At 48.5% G+C, this 14291-nt stretch overlaps 6 protein-coding genes across 6 annotated transcripts; 4 read left to right on the forward strand and 2 right to left on the reverse strand.

The window, feature by feature from the left end:
• Nucleotides 1–103: 103 nt before the first annotated feature.
• Nucleotides 104–578, forward strand: MCYG_00419 (uncharacterized protein; the record flags this gene model as incomplete). The annotated part of the gene is made up of 2 exons (XM_002850269.1): nt 104–174; nt 233–578. 2 exons carry the CDS (start codon nt 104–106, stop codon nt 576–578), a joined length of 417 nt encoding a protein of 138 aa, XP_002850315.1.
• Nucleotides 579–2136: 1558 nt separating this feature from the next.
• On the forward strand, nt 2137–4108 carry MCYG_00420 (conserved hypothetical protein; the record flags this gene model as incomplete). Its single annotated transcript, XM_002850270.1, has 6 exons — nt 2137–2289; nt 2348–2418; nt 2484–2597; nt 2666–3129; nt 3268–3593; nt 3656–4108. 6 exons carry the CDS (start codon nt 2137–2139, stop codon nt 4106–4108), a joined length of 1581 nt encoding a protein of 526 aa, XP_002850316.1.
• Nucleotides 4109–4615: 507 nt separating this feature from the next.
• Nucleotides 4616–5426, forward strand: MCYG_00421 (acetyltransferase; the record flags this gene model as incomplete). The annotated part of the gene is made up of 2 exons (XM_002850271.1): nt 4616–5087; nt 5173–5426. The coding sequence occupies 2 exons, from the start codon at nt 4616–4618 to the stop codon at nt 5424–5426; spliced, it is 726 nt and encodes a 241-aa protein (XP_002850317.1).
• Nucleotides 5427–5964: 538 nt separating this feature from the next.
• MCYG_00422 (conserved hypothetical protein) lies at nt 5965–8817 on the reverse strand (the record flags this gene model as incomplete). Its single annotated transcript, XM_002850272.1, has 4 exons — nt 5965–6851; nt 6901–7769; nt 7881–8736; nt 8772–8817. The coding sequence occupies 4 exons, from the start codon at nt 8815–8817 to the stop codon at nt 5965–5967; spliced, it is 2658 nt and encodes an 885-aa protein (XP_002850318.1).
• A 921-nt stretch (nt 8818–9738) lies between these two features.
• Nucleotides 9739–11712, reverse strand: MCYG_00423 (1,2-alpha-D-mannosidase; the record flags this gene model as incomplete). The annotated part of the gene is made up of 8 exons (XM_002850273.1): nt 9739–9821; nt 9882–10056; nt 10122–10527; nt 10584–10836; nt 10892–10943; nt 11020–11139; nt 11204–11414; nt 11495–11712. The coding sequence occupies 8 exons, from the start codon at nt 11710–11712 to the stop codon at nt 9739–9741; spliced, it is 1518 nt and encodes a 505-aa protein (XP_002850319.1).
• A 1280-nt stretch (nt 11713–12992) lies between these two features.
• On the forward strand, nt 12993–13755 carry MCYG_00424 (uncharacterized protein; the record flags this gene model as incomplete). The annotated part of the gene is made up of 4 exons (XM_002850274.1): nt 12993–13060; nt 13120–13217; nt 13357–13453; nt 13662–13755. The coding sequence occupies 4 exons, from the start codon at nt 12993–12995 to the stop codon at nt 13753–13755; spliced, it is 357 nt and encodes a 118-aa protein (XP_002850320.1).
• Between the last annotated feature and the right edge of the window lie 536 nt (nt 13756–14291).

Here is a 14291-nt window from a genome sequence, read left to right on the forward strand (position 1 = left end):
AATTAGTGCGGGCTCGTCTTTTTGGCCTAATGGCAGATTGACGCTTGCGCACAAACTAGCGACTAGTCGTCTACGGCTATATATCTAAACCAGGATTACCCAGATGGGCCTTGAAGACCAACTCGTTGCTACTGATAAGGCCGAATATCGAGTTCTAATAGTACCTAGAAGAAGGTACCCGACCTTGGATATGCACTAGCAGAGGATATAACGTGGCCCGTACTCGTAATAGAGACGGGCCTGTCGGAAACCGAGAGGCAAATGGGTCTAGGACCAAGGTTGTTATTACCATAGACATCAGCCGGCGCACTCCGCATCTCACTCTACAGCGCTGGGAGCACTACTATCCTCCATCCCGGCCAGCCACCCGTTCTTTCCAGCCAAATGGATCAACCGTGCAAACGGTTGAGGTGATTCATGAAAACGGTATCACAAGAGCCACAGGGGAGCTCACTATCCCCTTTGAGAAAGTGATCCGTCGCGCGAAACGCGACCGCAGAGAGACTGATATCGTTGTTGAAAGGCATGAACTGGTAAAGGTGGCCGAGTTTGTCTGGAGAGCTCAGGAGTTTATGTGAACTGACATGTCTGGAGATCTATGTGGTGGATGAAACAATCGTTATAAGATGTAACGGTATGGATGCCAGCTTGCGGACAGCCAGAAGAGGAGCCAGGGGGCATCGGGAGATGGCGAGGATTTTGGGTGGAGCGGGAGGACGTTAAAGCGGCGAGGCAATCTATACCGTCGCACGCTAGCAAGAGGCGCCTTAGAAACGTCATACCGGATCGGGGAATTCGGGAGGTCGAGAAGGACAGAGTATGACAGCAAGGGGGCTAGCAGGGAATAGGGCGACATCTCTCCGGTGCGATGGTTGAGTTCTATCCGGAATGTATTTCGGGAGTGTCCATCCCATTCAAGAGAGCTCCAATTGAAATCGTTGGTTGAAACAGTTACCCAATGCTTCCGGCTAGGAAGACGCCTTGGTTGGCATTTGTTTGCTATCAGACAAAGAAAAGGAGCCACAAAGCCTGAGAGCTCGTAAAGTCAGGAACCTTTGGACCGAAGGCTAAAGAAATCGTTGAGTTTAGGATATTGTCAAATATAACAAGTCTCTCTGCCACCAATTAGTGCGGGCTCGCCTTTTTGGCCGAATGGCAGATTCTGACAGATATTTATAGGCGAAATGGAGTGAGCGGGAAGAACGTTTGGCTCGTCGTAAATCCCCAGCCTAGAGAGGGTTGAAATGGAGCTTGAACCATCATCGCCATCGCTTTCTCCACCTTGACAGTTTGTGCTCCGTAAATATATGTGTTATTTGATGGCAGCTCTGCATCCTGAGCGTGACCTTCCCCGGCCATATATGGGCAGATTACATATATGTATCTATAGCAGGGTATGTTGGAAAGTCCTCGTTAGAGCCTTCAGGGGTGGCGAGGGTTCCGGGCCTAGCAAAATTCCTGTCCCTCGTACTCGAGCATGGCCAATTAGTTATCCCAGCATGTTGAACACGCAGCATGGGTATCAGTCCCCTATAATGTCTCTGCCATTATATACCTGATGGTTGACAAAAGATGTAAAAAGATCCCCAAGCTTTTCTCTCAACAAAGCTTCTCCTGGGCTCGGCTTTTCTATTCATTGGTATAAACTGGCGCCGTTTCTCTGGGCGCAGGCCTTTCGCAGGGGAAGCAAAAGACGTTGGTTGCAGTGGGACATGCATATAAAATGCTTACTGGCAAGGTACCCAGCTTGCCCGTCTGCCGCCAGTTTATCCTTATAGTATCTTGATACTATAGTTATGTATCTCGGGCACACCTTGGCCATGGGTATATGCAGATACACATGTAGCCATGCTGTCTCCCTCCCCCCCCTGGTAACTGTCCAGCAAGACCTCTCCCCTGTTCACCCAAAACGGGAGAGCATGTCCGTTCGTTCTCGAACACCCCCCAGGACGAATAATGATATCCCAATCCCGCGTTTGTTTCGTCCGACATCTGCAAGGCGGGCTTTGTGCGAGGTTCCGCAGTTGATCATGCAGGTTGCTTTTCTCTCTTAAAGTCTCCAAGAGGCCCTCCCACCTCCGCTTCTGTTCCTTGTCTTTTGACTTCGTCTTCCACTGTGTCAAGCAGACCGCCGCCATGGGTTTCAAGTCAGAGATCAAGTACGATGTGTCGCCGGAGACCAACAGTCCTGCTGGTGAGGAGGCAGGCGAAAGCCTGGCCTCTATGCGCGGAGGAACTCTCCAGGACAAACGCGACATGTATCGAGTTGGAAACAACCAGGAGTTGAACGTAAGTTCTTCAATTCCTTCAAGCTGATATGGAATTGATATGCTAACCATGTTTCCAGCGGAATTTCCGGTTCGTATCGGTTCTAGGATTTGCTGCCGTCCTCATGTGTACATGGGAAGTGGTTATGATGTACGTCCAACGACCCCAAGAGACATAATATATACAGTAGAACAAGAGGCTGATATTATACACAGTGCCAGCGCAACTGGCTTGCTAAACGGTGGACTGAGTGGAATGATCTATACCTACATCGGTGGCCTATTCGGCTTCTCGTTCGTGATCTTGTCAATGGCAGAGATGGCATCAATGTTAGTCTTCTCTCCTTTGAAGGAAATAATTTTTATTGGGCCGTTCTCATCAGATATCACTTATATAGGGCTCCGACTTCAGGAGGACAATACCATTGGGTGTCTGAATTTGCACCCGCCAGCAGTCAGAAATTCTTAAGCTATGTTACCGGCTGGGTCTGCGTGCTTGGTTGGCACACTGGTATCGCAGGTTGCTCCTACACAGTTGCGAATATGATCGTTGGCCTTATTGCAATCAATAACCCTGACCACTATCATCCTAAACCGTGGCATGGTACTCTGCTTATTATTGCCATTGCCTTCATGGCCATTATCTTCAACACCTTCTTCGCGCAAAAGCTACCCTTCATTGAAGGGGTCATTCTCCTCGTCCACGTATTTGGATTCTTCGCCGTTTTGATCCCTCTCTGGGTGCTGGCCCCATTGAATTCAGCAGAGGATGTCTTCCTAAACGTGGTCGACAGAGGAGGTTGGGGGAATAATGGCCTCGCCTGCCTCGTCGGGTTAGGAGCCCCTATCTACGCCCTTATAGGTATTGAATCTATTGCCCCGAACCATTATAAGCACTGCTAATGTTACTTGCATAGGGCCGGATTCTGCCGTGCACATGTGTATGTACTCTCCTTTTCTCTATCTTCTAAGTACCGACTCACCTGACTCTCTAAAATAGCTGAAGAAATCAGAGATGCTTCTCGAGTATTGCCCCTAAGCATGCTTTGGACCCTTGTTCTGAATGGCAGCACCGGCTTAATCATGTTGATCACGTACGCCTTTTGCGTGTACGACGTTGATAAGGTCCTTAAAGACGAAACGGGCTTCCCATTTATTTCGGTATTCTTGCATGCCACCCGTTCAGTGAGGGCAACGACTGCAATGACATCCCTCATGCTGGTCCTCCAGGCCTGTTCTGCTATCAGCAACGTTGCAACTACCTCCCGTCAGCTCTATGCATTCGCCCGTGACGGCGGAATCCCTTTCCCTTCATTCTTTGCCAAGGTATGTTTACTATCCTTCAACATGGAGCCATTATAAATTATACTCATACTCGCTATGCATAGATTGATAAACGCTTCGTCGTCCCTCTCAACTCGCTCTGCGTCAGCTTCTTTATCGTCTGTCTCCTATCTCTGATTAATATCGGGTCCTCGGTAGCGTTCCAGGCCATCATATCTCTTGGTACTGCCTCACTGCTATCCTCGTACATTATTTCCATCTCTTGCGTACGCCTCAGACGCTGGCGCGGCGAGCCACTTCCCCCAGCCAGATGGAGCATGGGTGCATGGTCCAGCACTGTTGAGACCATGGCCATCCTCTTTCTTCTAATCACATTCGGGTTCTCATTCTTTCCGCTTACCAGAGAGGTCACCACGATGAATATGAACTGGAGCTGTGCCATTTTCGGCGGAGTGATAATCTTCGCCCTAATCTACTATTTCGCGCATGCCCGAAATGTATACCAAGGCCCTGTCACGCGAATCAGGCCATGGGCGGAGGCGGCTCGTATCGACTAACTGAAGATTGTTCTCTCCACATTATTCCTTTCCTAGTTTCTTCCTCCAAACGGGGTTCATCTAAGCTGCGAGCCATGATGGGTTTAGGGGATAGGATCGTTCTATCGCACCTCCGGACCTTTCAAAGGCAGGATCCATGTAAATAAACAAAACAAATTAATGATAAATGCATCTTTATTTTTCTATACATAGAGGCCAGTGATAGTGATTCTCTAGCAACAATTCATTCCTTAAAAGTGATCTGTTTTGTCTCGGAAATCCAACATATAAGGAGTTGGAAGGATCCGGAACCCGTGTATATTGAGGCTAAGCCCCGGACTAACAACTACTTACATAGTAATGATTGGTTACTGGAGAACTATATTTGTTGGTTTGACTCATATAAGATTCAAGGGTGTGTTCAATATAAAAGTGAGGAAAGCAGCCTCACCGATGGCTGGCTTGTTATAAGAAAATCATCAATTGTTCATATTTCGCAGCAGCCGCTGCGCTACGTGTCAGAAGCCAATGGATTTCCTATATGACAGACCAGGCGGAGAGCCGTATCTTACTATTCCCGGCCGCCCAAACCTCATTATCACCCCTCGACGACCTGAGGATGTACATTTTGCCGTAAAAGTCCTCAACAACTTCGAGGTAGCGAGATGGCTCTTCGGCCCTCCATACCCTTACACTCTGGAAATGGCAATTGAATACTCTGAAACCGCCATTGCGCAGGAATTGCTGGTTTTGAAGGAAATCCAAGACCATAGCAGCATAATGAATGGCAATGGGAACAAAAATCCCTTCGTTAGTGGCTGTCCTGTGGGTTCAATTCGCGAGATACAGCCAGATACCGGCGAGGAGGTATTGATAGGCTGTATTGGCATGAGGAGGTACGACTATTTGGAAATCGAGGATGATGCAGAGAGGGAGGCAATCGTAAAGGCCAACGAGGCAAAGGAAGTGGGCGACGATAGCATCGCATGGGCAATGGGAAGTAAGTCTCTCCTCCATAGTTCAACTTCACAACAGCCATTTTTGAGGTGATCATATCCACGATGATGGCTGATAAAATTGAGTAGACTTCCTTGACCCAGCTTACCATGGTCGCGGCATCACGACTGATGCAGCGAGGGCAATGATTCAATGGGGTAAAAAACATATGAACATGAAAGATATCCGAGCTAGTATGTTTGATGGTAACATTGCCAGTCGTAGGGTATATGAGAAGATCGGGTTCGCCTACCTGGCGACAAGGAAAGACGCGCTAACTAGGGTCGAGTCAAAGGGAGGCGGGAAGATAACAATTCATGTTCTTCAATTGGAAGAATATTGAGCGTTGTAAAGGTTTTATTAGTGCTGTCATAAATACAGGAAATCTATTGTCAATATAGTCCAGCTAATAGTCTTGTTTCGCTGGGATCTTGATATATCGGAAAGTCTAACAGCAGAGATACATGATGTGAAATATAATCTGAGAGGAAGGGTATATATATAATGAGATCTGGCGTCCAATATATCAGTAATAATTTTGAAAAAATGTTGATACTCGAAGATAACTAACTTCGAGATGTACGAGATTGAGTACGTTTCCGACATATGTTCTTGAGCGGATATATATTGGAGATTAAATGACGGGAGAGCATAAAATGTATATCTGCCCCATGTGTGCATATAAGTGAATATAGCCACTTCCTGTGCTGACCGTACAAGCACAGGACAATGCATGTTCGTCAATCATGGCAAGATTATTCTTCTTTGGAACAAGCTGCCAAGCGGAAGCTTTAGTAGTTATTGCCGCTTCGGGGGAAAGTTCACAACGCCAACCCTTTACGGAGAGGCTATTAAACTAGAACCGGAGGAAACACAGTTCCTCACGAAGGCAAGTTCCAGATGAAGTTCAAATTGGCCCCTTCAAAGCCTGACCAGGCTTGGTTACCGCCATCCCCAAAGGGTGCCATTGACGGGTCAAAGGGCAACGACAGCCAGTCATCAGCACTTATATCGTTCAATGAAGAAATTGGATCCTCAAAAACTGGGTTATTCGAAACATCCATAGAGGCATTCATGGCAATTGGACCAGGAATGTCACCAGGAGAGTATTCTTGCATTTGTGCCTGTTGTAGAGGGTGGGGTAGTTGCTGCTGCTGCTGCTGCTGCTGAGGCTGAAGCTGTTGTGGCGACGCTTGCGGTAAATGATTTGCAGGAGGAGCATTCTGTGCCTTCGGTAATGGAGTAACTGAGGATGGACGGGTTGTCGTTCTGCTAACTTTTGGGTTCTTGTTTGATAGGACAAAACTTCGTCGTAGTCGGGAAAGCAAGGAGTCTAGCAGCGTTGCATATCTAGATGCTAGGTGGATATCATCTAGTGAACTAGATCGTAGTGCCTGGATACTTTTGGTCAAAATATCCAGAGACTCTTGGAGTTTGGCATTACGAACACCCAAGCTTAGCGCCTTAAGGAGGAATATTGACGAGCTTGTAATGCGTAGAAATATTCTGACGGGGGAAAACCGAAGAGCACCGTTTTCTGCAAGTGTAGTGACCTTTTGGAGTAGGCTGCATGAACCGTCAATGACTTCTTGTATGAATTCGTAGTCAATTTCGTCCATATTTGCTTGCCGGACGTCATCCATAACTATGTCAGGATCAGACTCATTAAGGACACGTTCCACAACAGCTTGCATGCCAATGGAATTAGTGTAAACTCTGACGAATTGGTATTCAATGAATATCATGTCGCCAAATGGGCGTGACAGATCTAATACAAGTTAGTTGAATGCAGGCTGTATTTAGTTGGGTATGCTTACGTTTTGTGTCAAGATGTTTCTGGCGCCACTGGGAAAGCAGGGGACGAAAATGATCCAGAAGTCCAATGTATCGACCACTGTGTAACTGTTGGCGTGTAAACGTTGCAGATGGGAAGAACATGTCGGTAACGGATTTCGCCAGCTTCGTCAGTTCAATCCATGAGTTCATAAACGATTGCCACTCGTCAATACCGGTATTTTGCGACGATGGTGCAACTATGGAATGGTTCAGGCTCTGAGGCATTAATGACATGCAGCCTAACCGGGAGGCCAGCTGGTTAATAAAGACATATAGAAGCTGCCGAATACGATGGCGAGGGAAGTTCATGGTTTCATCGAGGGGGAATCCCTGGTTTTCTACCTCCGGGCTCGATATAAGGCTTTTAGCTCGCGAATCATCAGTATCAAAGATTCCAAGTTCGTGGGCCAGCGTTAGACCTGACCCGAGTAACATCCACGACATTCGATCTGAACGGCGTGCAGGCTCGATGACGTCCTCTAGCCATCTACTAGAAGCGGATACAGACGAATCTGGGCTTGTGGAGTCATGGTGTTCAGGAGTGTTGTCCATCATTAAATCTGAGTCCCATCCATCACTCTCAGGTGGGAAATGGAGAGACCGCGGATGCCATTCTGACATCAACAGCAGAGCTTCAATGGTCCCAACAGTGCGAGTTTTGGCTTTTGACCCTTTCTCCTGGCCTAGCATCACACGCATTATTAAATGTTGGCAATGCTGCCAGAGTCTCTGGTGGATGAAGAAGCCTCGGGAAGCTCCGCCCACCCCAGGTAGCGTATGGTATCGTGACGAAATCATAAGAATAGTACAACATAGGACAGGCTCTTGGGTGATAAGCCAATAGTGATTTCTATGATGTGAATAGAAATATGAGAGAATAGGAGATAGTGGCGCCATGTTTTTGAAGAACCTGGGGTATATTAGTTAGGTAGTTACGGCAAAATGGAGAGCATATACATACATATCGATATATGTCACCGCTTCTCGAGATGAGAACCAGCCCATCTTAACAAAACGACATTGGTCCCAAACGGCTAAAACGTCCGGCCCAACGTGCGAGAGCTGTGTGGGATCGGCTGCAGGGGACGCCCCATACGAAGCGGTTGATGTTGGAGTGTCGTAGGTGCGCATCCCCGCGTGAGATTGAGACTTCTGATGTTGACGCGAGTAAGGACGTTCTTGTGCTGTGCAATTACCCGCACCAATACCTCCGTTATTGTCCTCTCCAGGACCACATTCTTTCGATATAGATGGTCGGCGTTCATTATGCTCGACGTCCGCCATCTCGTTATCCTGTTCCTGCGCAGCCGCTTGAAACAAAATATTCAAGGCATCATTGCCACTCGACACGACGGTCCGCATGACGGAATTATGCAGGCCGTGGGAGCTGCTTGACTGTACACCTGCATGATGCCGATCTGACGAGCCGCCCCGATACTCGCGTCTATGGAGGTTATAATTTGTAGACGAAGTCAAGACTGGTGACAAGCTCCCGGTACTGCTCATATTAGCCGGTGTGGCAGGCGCCGCACGGCCAATGGGGTCAAAATGCATGTTTGTATGTCCGCTCGCGGTACTAGTGCTGGAATTAGGTACACCGGCAGCCGTGCCGGCTAGATTGTGAGCATGGTGCCCGGTCGAGGACGGCGTATCCATATCCTCAGCGTTAGACACCGAGTACGGCCCATCATGAGACGATTGGTTTGTCTGATTGTTTTCCTCCACATCACCTTCGGCAACGGTTATTTGTCCTGTAGTGGTAGCGGTAGCGTTGGGAAACGGTGTCAACGGTTCTGGCGCGGATGTATTTGCCGAGTCTATATATAGAAGAGAAAATAAGCATTAGCCAAACACTCTATATATATGCAAGTCATCCCCAATCCCAAGATGTAAGACATTAAGATGCGCATTATGATTCCCGCCTCTCCGCTGAAATCCCGCTATTTATCCGCCATCCGGCAGAAAAGAAAAGAAAGTACTCAAGGCGGAGGGGCGGAAGGCGGTGAGGGAGGCGGGGAGGAATTGCAGCAGTATTTACCCTTCTTCTTTTTCCGCGCCCACGCCCGATCCTCACTAAACTGACAATTCCGCTGCTCTCTGCGACATCTCAGGCATGGCGGACCTGGCGGAATCCCGCGATCGTTGTTTCCACCCAGCTCACACTTCGCTTTGCGCTGACGGCAGGACATGCATGCTTTATATGTGCGTAGGAATTCTCTCCGGCTCGATGCCCGACTCCATGTTGGCCGTTCGACTTCTGCACCCTCCATTCCTCGCTTTATAGGTCTCTCTTCCTCCCGTCTCTCCGGCTCTTCTGTTCTTTTGCGCTCTTCCTTTTTGTCTGTTTTCCTTTTCGGTATCTTCCTCTCACGCCAGCGTCTCTGCTGTTACGTTATGTGCTTTCGCCGTGCCTCTCCCCGAATAACGACAGACATGATGATGCTGATACTTGATGAAGTTGGCGATGAGAATGCTGACGCGCGCTACCGGCCTAAAACCTCGTTTCTTGCAACTTCGCAAGCCGCTTTCCTTGCTCGATCGGGACTTGTGGGGGAGGCACTAGCCGCGGCCTGGACGGGATAAGCCGTTTCTAGCCGAGCCAGTTGAGCTTTGTTAGTTTGTCATCGGCTTAGGTAATAGCCGATGGATTAATGGATTATTAATATATTACTCAGCAGAAGAAAGTGGAAAGAAAAAGGGGCAAAAAGGAGAAGTAGAAATAAGAGGACTGGATTAGAAAGGTAGTCAGCCCAAGTATCTAGCAAGGACAGTCTTCAGCTCAAAGTAATATATACAAATGAAAAACAGTGGGATGATGTCTATTTACGGACACGGAAGGGGTGTGCCTCTGTGTTGAAGACGAACTTGTCCTTTCCACTACTGCTGATCTGCCAGTCGGCCTCTGTGGTAGTAGAAGTTAGTCCAGGTCATGATATAGCAAGTTCAAGAAAGCGCAACATACCTTCTGCGTGAGCCAGGTAGGTGTATTTCAACGTCTCAGCGAAGAAGAAGCTTGGCTGGCTGTCAGTCTTGGATCCGCCGCCGGCAGCGTTGACATTGCTTATGGACGAGAAGCCGCTGTCGGTCATGGTGGTTTCGCTAATGGCCACGAAGGCATCCCAAATCCAATCCCGGTACTATGTGCACATTCATGTTAGCTAGCGCAGTAACATGTGTAGGCATGCCGTTTATGTGGACATACCTTCTTATCTCCAGTGATTCTGAAGGCGTAGTAAAAGCTCTCAATAACCTCTGGCCTCATCACATAGCCAGAGCTATTTACGTAGAAGCCGTTCTTGGCAAAGAATTTGGCCTGGCCACTAGGAACCCTATTCTCATCCCAGCCAAACGATTCAGGGCCGATCTTGGTGAGGGTGTCGATGTAGGTCTTATGGCAGCCATCGGTCAACTGGAGCCCAAATTTTATGAAGTCAGGCCGGTTCAACTCTCGTCCACCGAGGATGAAGTTGCCACCGGCAAAACAGGCAAGGTGCTGAGAGCCCTTGACCAATCCACCATTTGACCAGGATCCAATGAAAGTGGTGTCAGGATGTCCTACTGGGGAGGATTTCAAGTGCTGCATAGTCGACTGTGCAGCTAGCACCCATCTACGTCATTGGTAAGTATATATATATATGTGCGCGCTGGATATAGTAGTTCTTACCTGTCCTTGTACTTGCCAAACGCACTGTTGTCGTAGACGTACATCTTAATCAGATATTCGTAGAAAGAGTCATCACCGGCTTCCCAGCTGGCGCTGGCGTGCTCAAACTGGTGGGTCTTGATATTGATGGATCCTCCAACCAGGCCCGGGAACACTTCGCTGGACTTTGGCTGGGGATCTAGCAAGTACCCTTCAGCCTTCTGGGCAAGCTTTCCGTACTCTTCTTTACCAGTCAGGTCAGACAGTCGTGTCCCTATAGACGTGTCAGTATGATATGTCCAGTAAGTTATCATATTTGCCAATCTTACATTCGAGAACCAGCGTTCCGACCGTTGCAAGGCCGTTGCTAGTAGAGCCGTCCTACGTTAAACGGTGTCAGCCCATGCCAATGTCGTGACCAAGATGGCGAACGTTGCCCAAAAAAAAAAGTACTCACCGTTGTCTGCGCAGTGATGTTAAGGTTATTCCATGGAATGCCAGAGGTGGAATTGAAAGAGAATTTCAGGACATCTGCCAGCTCCGTGGCCTTCTGGAGCAGGATGTCGACTCTCTTAGACTAAGGCAGTGTCAGCATTACGGTACTTCGTGACGGCGCATCCCTATGGAGAAATCAGACGTACATCAACATTCATATATGAGTCCTTCAGCAGGTCATAACCCGACAGCAATCCTCCCAGATAGCGAATGGTTGTCTCGAACAAGCTGCACAGATAATCCGTCTTACTGAAGTCGATATTTTCTATGTGGTCCAGGATCTCATCGACGACATCTGGCATATCCATGATAATGGCAGTGGAAAGCGCATCAACCGGTGTAGCACCCCAGCCGTTCCTAAGAAGGATAAGTACAGGTCGACAAAGAGGGATTTATGTGTATCTAGAACGAGAGGGGGTACAAAGATAATCTCGTACAGTGGGTTGGTTCCCTTGTTGGATACCGGTCTGAGTTCGTCCATCGGGTAGGCATAGGTCTGGTATCCATTCCACGCATGAGTGAATGCATCTTTGATAGCCTGTGGTTTATCCCCGTCGGCGAGACCAGAGAGGATATTGAACCGATTCTGGTTCTGGTTCACAGCAGGCAAGGCGAGGGCGAGAGGGAAGACGCCCAAGAGTGATAACGACTTCATCTTTCCAATGAATCCCAAGGTTCGACGTAGTGAATAGCTTTCGTCTCTACCCAAACACTAAACGAGAGAAGAGAAAAAGAGAGGGATAAAAAAAAAGAGCGTAAGAGGTAGCCAAAAGAGGGACCAAGGGTGATAATAAATAGACGAACGAAGAGACGACGGGCGGTCTACCGGACGATGCAGGATATCAACACCAACTCCGGCATTCCGGAAAGATGGGGAGAGCAAGCCGGATATAAACTCGAGATTCTTTCTTGATCAGCACGGAGCTCTTGTTCTTCTTTTCTTTTTCTCTCCCGTTTTCTTCACTCGATTCCTCAATAATTGGGCGTCGATGCTTGCATCTGTCCACACAGCGGCAGGAACAGAGCTTATCCCAGTTCGCTCCTCACCTGGCCATGCAAGAAGAAAAGGAATGAATCCTGGGTAACTAGCGTGTCCGCAGTGGAACCCCCAGATCGAGCGAGCTGTTCCATAGCAGCCCCATACACACACGCCTTGGGCAGTGGTATATTCTACCGTCAGGAGGTGCGCGATGATGATCTCTATTTCAGCCAGCGGCCACCTCATGTTTCCTTTTTCCCACAGGATGGGCATCACAAAACCAGCGCAGTGTACATACTATATGCATGTCTGCTTTGCCGTTCCACGAGGCGTTGTGTATATACTATGTATATATTCTTCCGCAGAGACGAGCCAGCTCTCTTCATCTTCCCAGGTCAAGGGCATCCCTGCGCCTCCTCATATCGACTGCTGCCGCCAGGGGCCGGACAAGAGCCTTGGTCGAGAATCTCCCACAGCGTTGCTTCATCTCTCGATCCGCTGGCTGGTAGCGCGTTGCACCAAACTGATATCAAAAAGTATTATCATATCATCCGCCACCCTTGATTTTCTGCGATGTACATACATACCTCCATCATTGGTAGTTAAGTTATATACGAGATGAGTTTTTTCTCTTTTTTTTACCCCTGAAAGTGATCAGCAGCTAAAGGGAGAAAACTGTACTTATATTTCTTTTTCTCTTCTTTTCTTTTCTTCCTTTTTGCCCCCCTGGATGGTAGGCAGGATAAGGATATGTATGTATGACATGGGGGCATGGACAGGCTGGTTGAATACTGTTCCTGATCCTGACTTATCATGCTTACGTGCAGGCGAGAGAGGTTCGAGACCGAAACGATATCACCTTCTATTCCCATCTGCAGCGCTCCCCGACTAACATCTAACATTAGAGAATAAGTATACACTCTCACTCCAGAGTGCAGCATCAACAGGCATATTCCATGTCGCGTGATGGTAGAATCTTGCTATCCGGTGGATCTATGACCATGCCGCAGTACCGAGGAGGCCCGTAAGAAGCACTATGTATCATGACCCCCAGGAATCACTGACATAACCCCATATGTATAGATATCTCTATGAGCCTGGGAGGGAATATAATAGTTTAACTAGCCCAGCAAGGGTTTTGACTCGCTGCAACAGAGTCAACAGACCACTGCTGCATGCAAGTGCTCTGGACGTTAAAGCCGCCTGATATTATCGCCCTTCTGACAAGGTGTCAGGCGTGCCGCTCTCTTCCCCAGGAATTCGTGGTTGTGTGCATACGAAGTCATTACCTCCTAACAGCAGCAGGCGTTATGAACCTAGTCGCCCTTCTTCTCCTCGGCCGTGTGCATCCTCTACCCGAGCGTTTCTGTCTCCCTGGCTTCTGGCCCGAGGTGGTTGTGCCGGTGTCCGCGCCCGGGTCAGTGATCACACGCCAGGCATATACATACAACTATATACGCCGATAGCGCCCCCAACTTCCCCGTTGCTACCTGCACTGTTACTTATGGATCTCATTTGTTGACGAAGGGTTATACTACCCCGCTCGGGTCGAAGGACACTTGACGTCTGCTTTCTACACGATGACTCGTTTTCACTGACACACGTACACGGTTGAACTGTGACAGTCACGCAAAAACCGACCGGGCCCAACGTTTACCAGAGTGTGCCTGCGTTCTTGACAGGGACTACAAGGCGACGGCCAAGGAGAGACGAAGGTGAGGGGATAGGAACCCAGTACTCTGCATTTACTATGTACAGCATGGCCCAGCCTCTGGGTTCTGGTTGGAACACCCCTTACCCTTACCTGGACACCCCGGGGGCGGGGCGGGAGGTAAACGGGCCTATCAACTGACTACCACCGTCCCAGGTTCTTTGGGTTTGTGCTTTTTTATTATTTTTCCCTAGCCGATGCTACCTAAATATTGCATAGATGTAATCTTTTATGCAACATTCTGGTCGATATGAGGGGCGGTTGATGGAAAAATCCCCTTGGTAAACCAGCTGGATAGTTATGCGCCAACTTCCCACTTCTCTACATTTTACGCTCTACCAGCTGTCGTACAGAGGAGGCGGAAAATGAGCGCAAACGGTCGGGGCATGAATTAAGTCCCTTCGTCCCACCGTCCGTCCAACTCCAGACAACGGCGATATTAAATATTACTCTCAGACGGTTAATATTGGTTCTGATAACGTTAGATGGCTTGATCGTGTCAGCATTTCTCTTCAGTACATCATATACCTACCGTAGTGTGGAA

Source organism: Microsporum canis, genomic scaffold, assembly GCF_000151145.1.
Source record: "Microsporum canis CBS 113480 supercont1.1 genomic scaffold, whole genome shotgun sequence".
NCBI lineage: Eukaryota > Fungi > Ascomycota > Eurotiomycetes > Onygenales > Arthrodermataceae > Microsporum > Microsporum canis.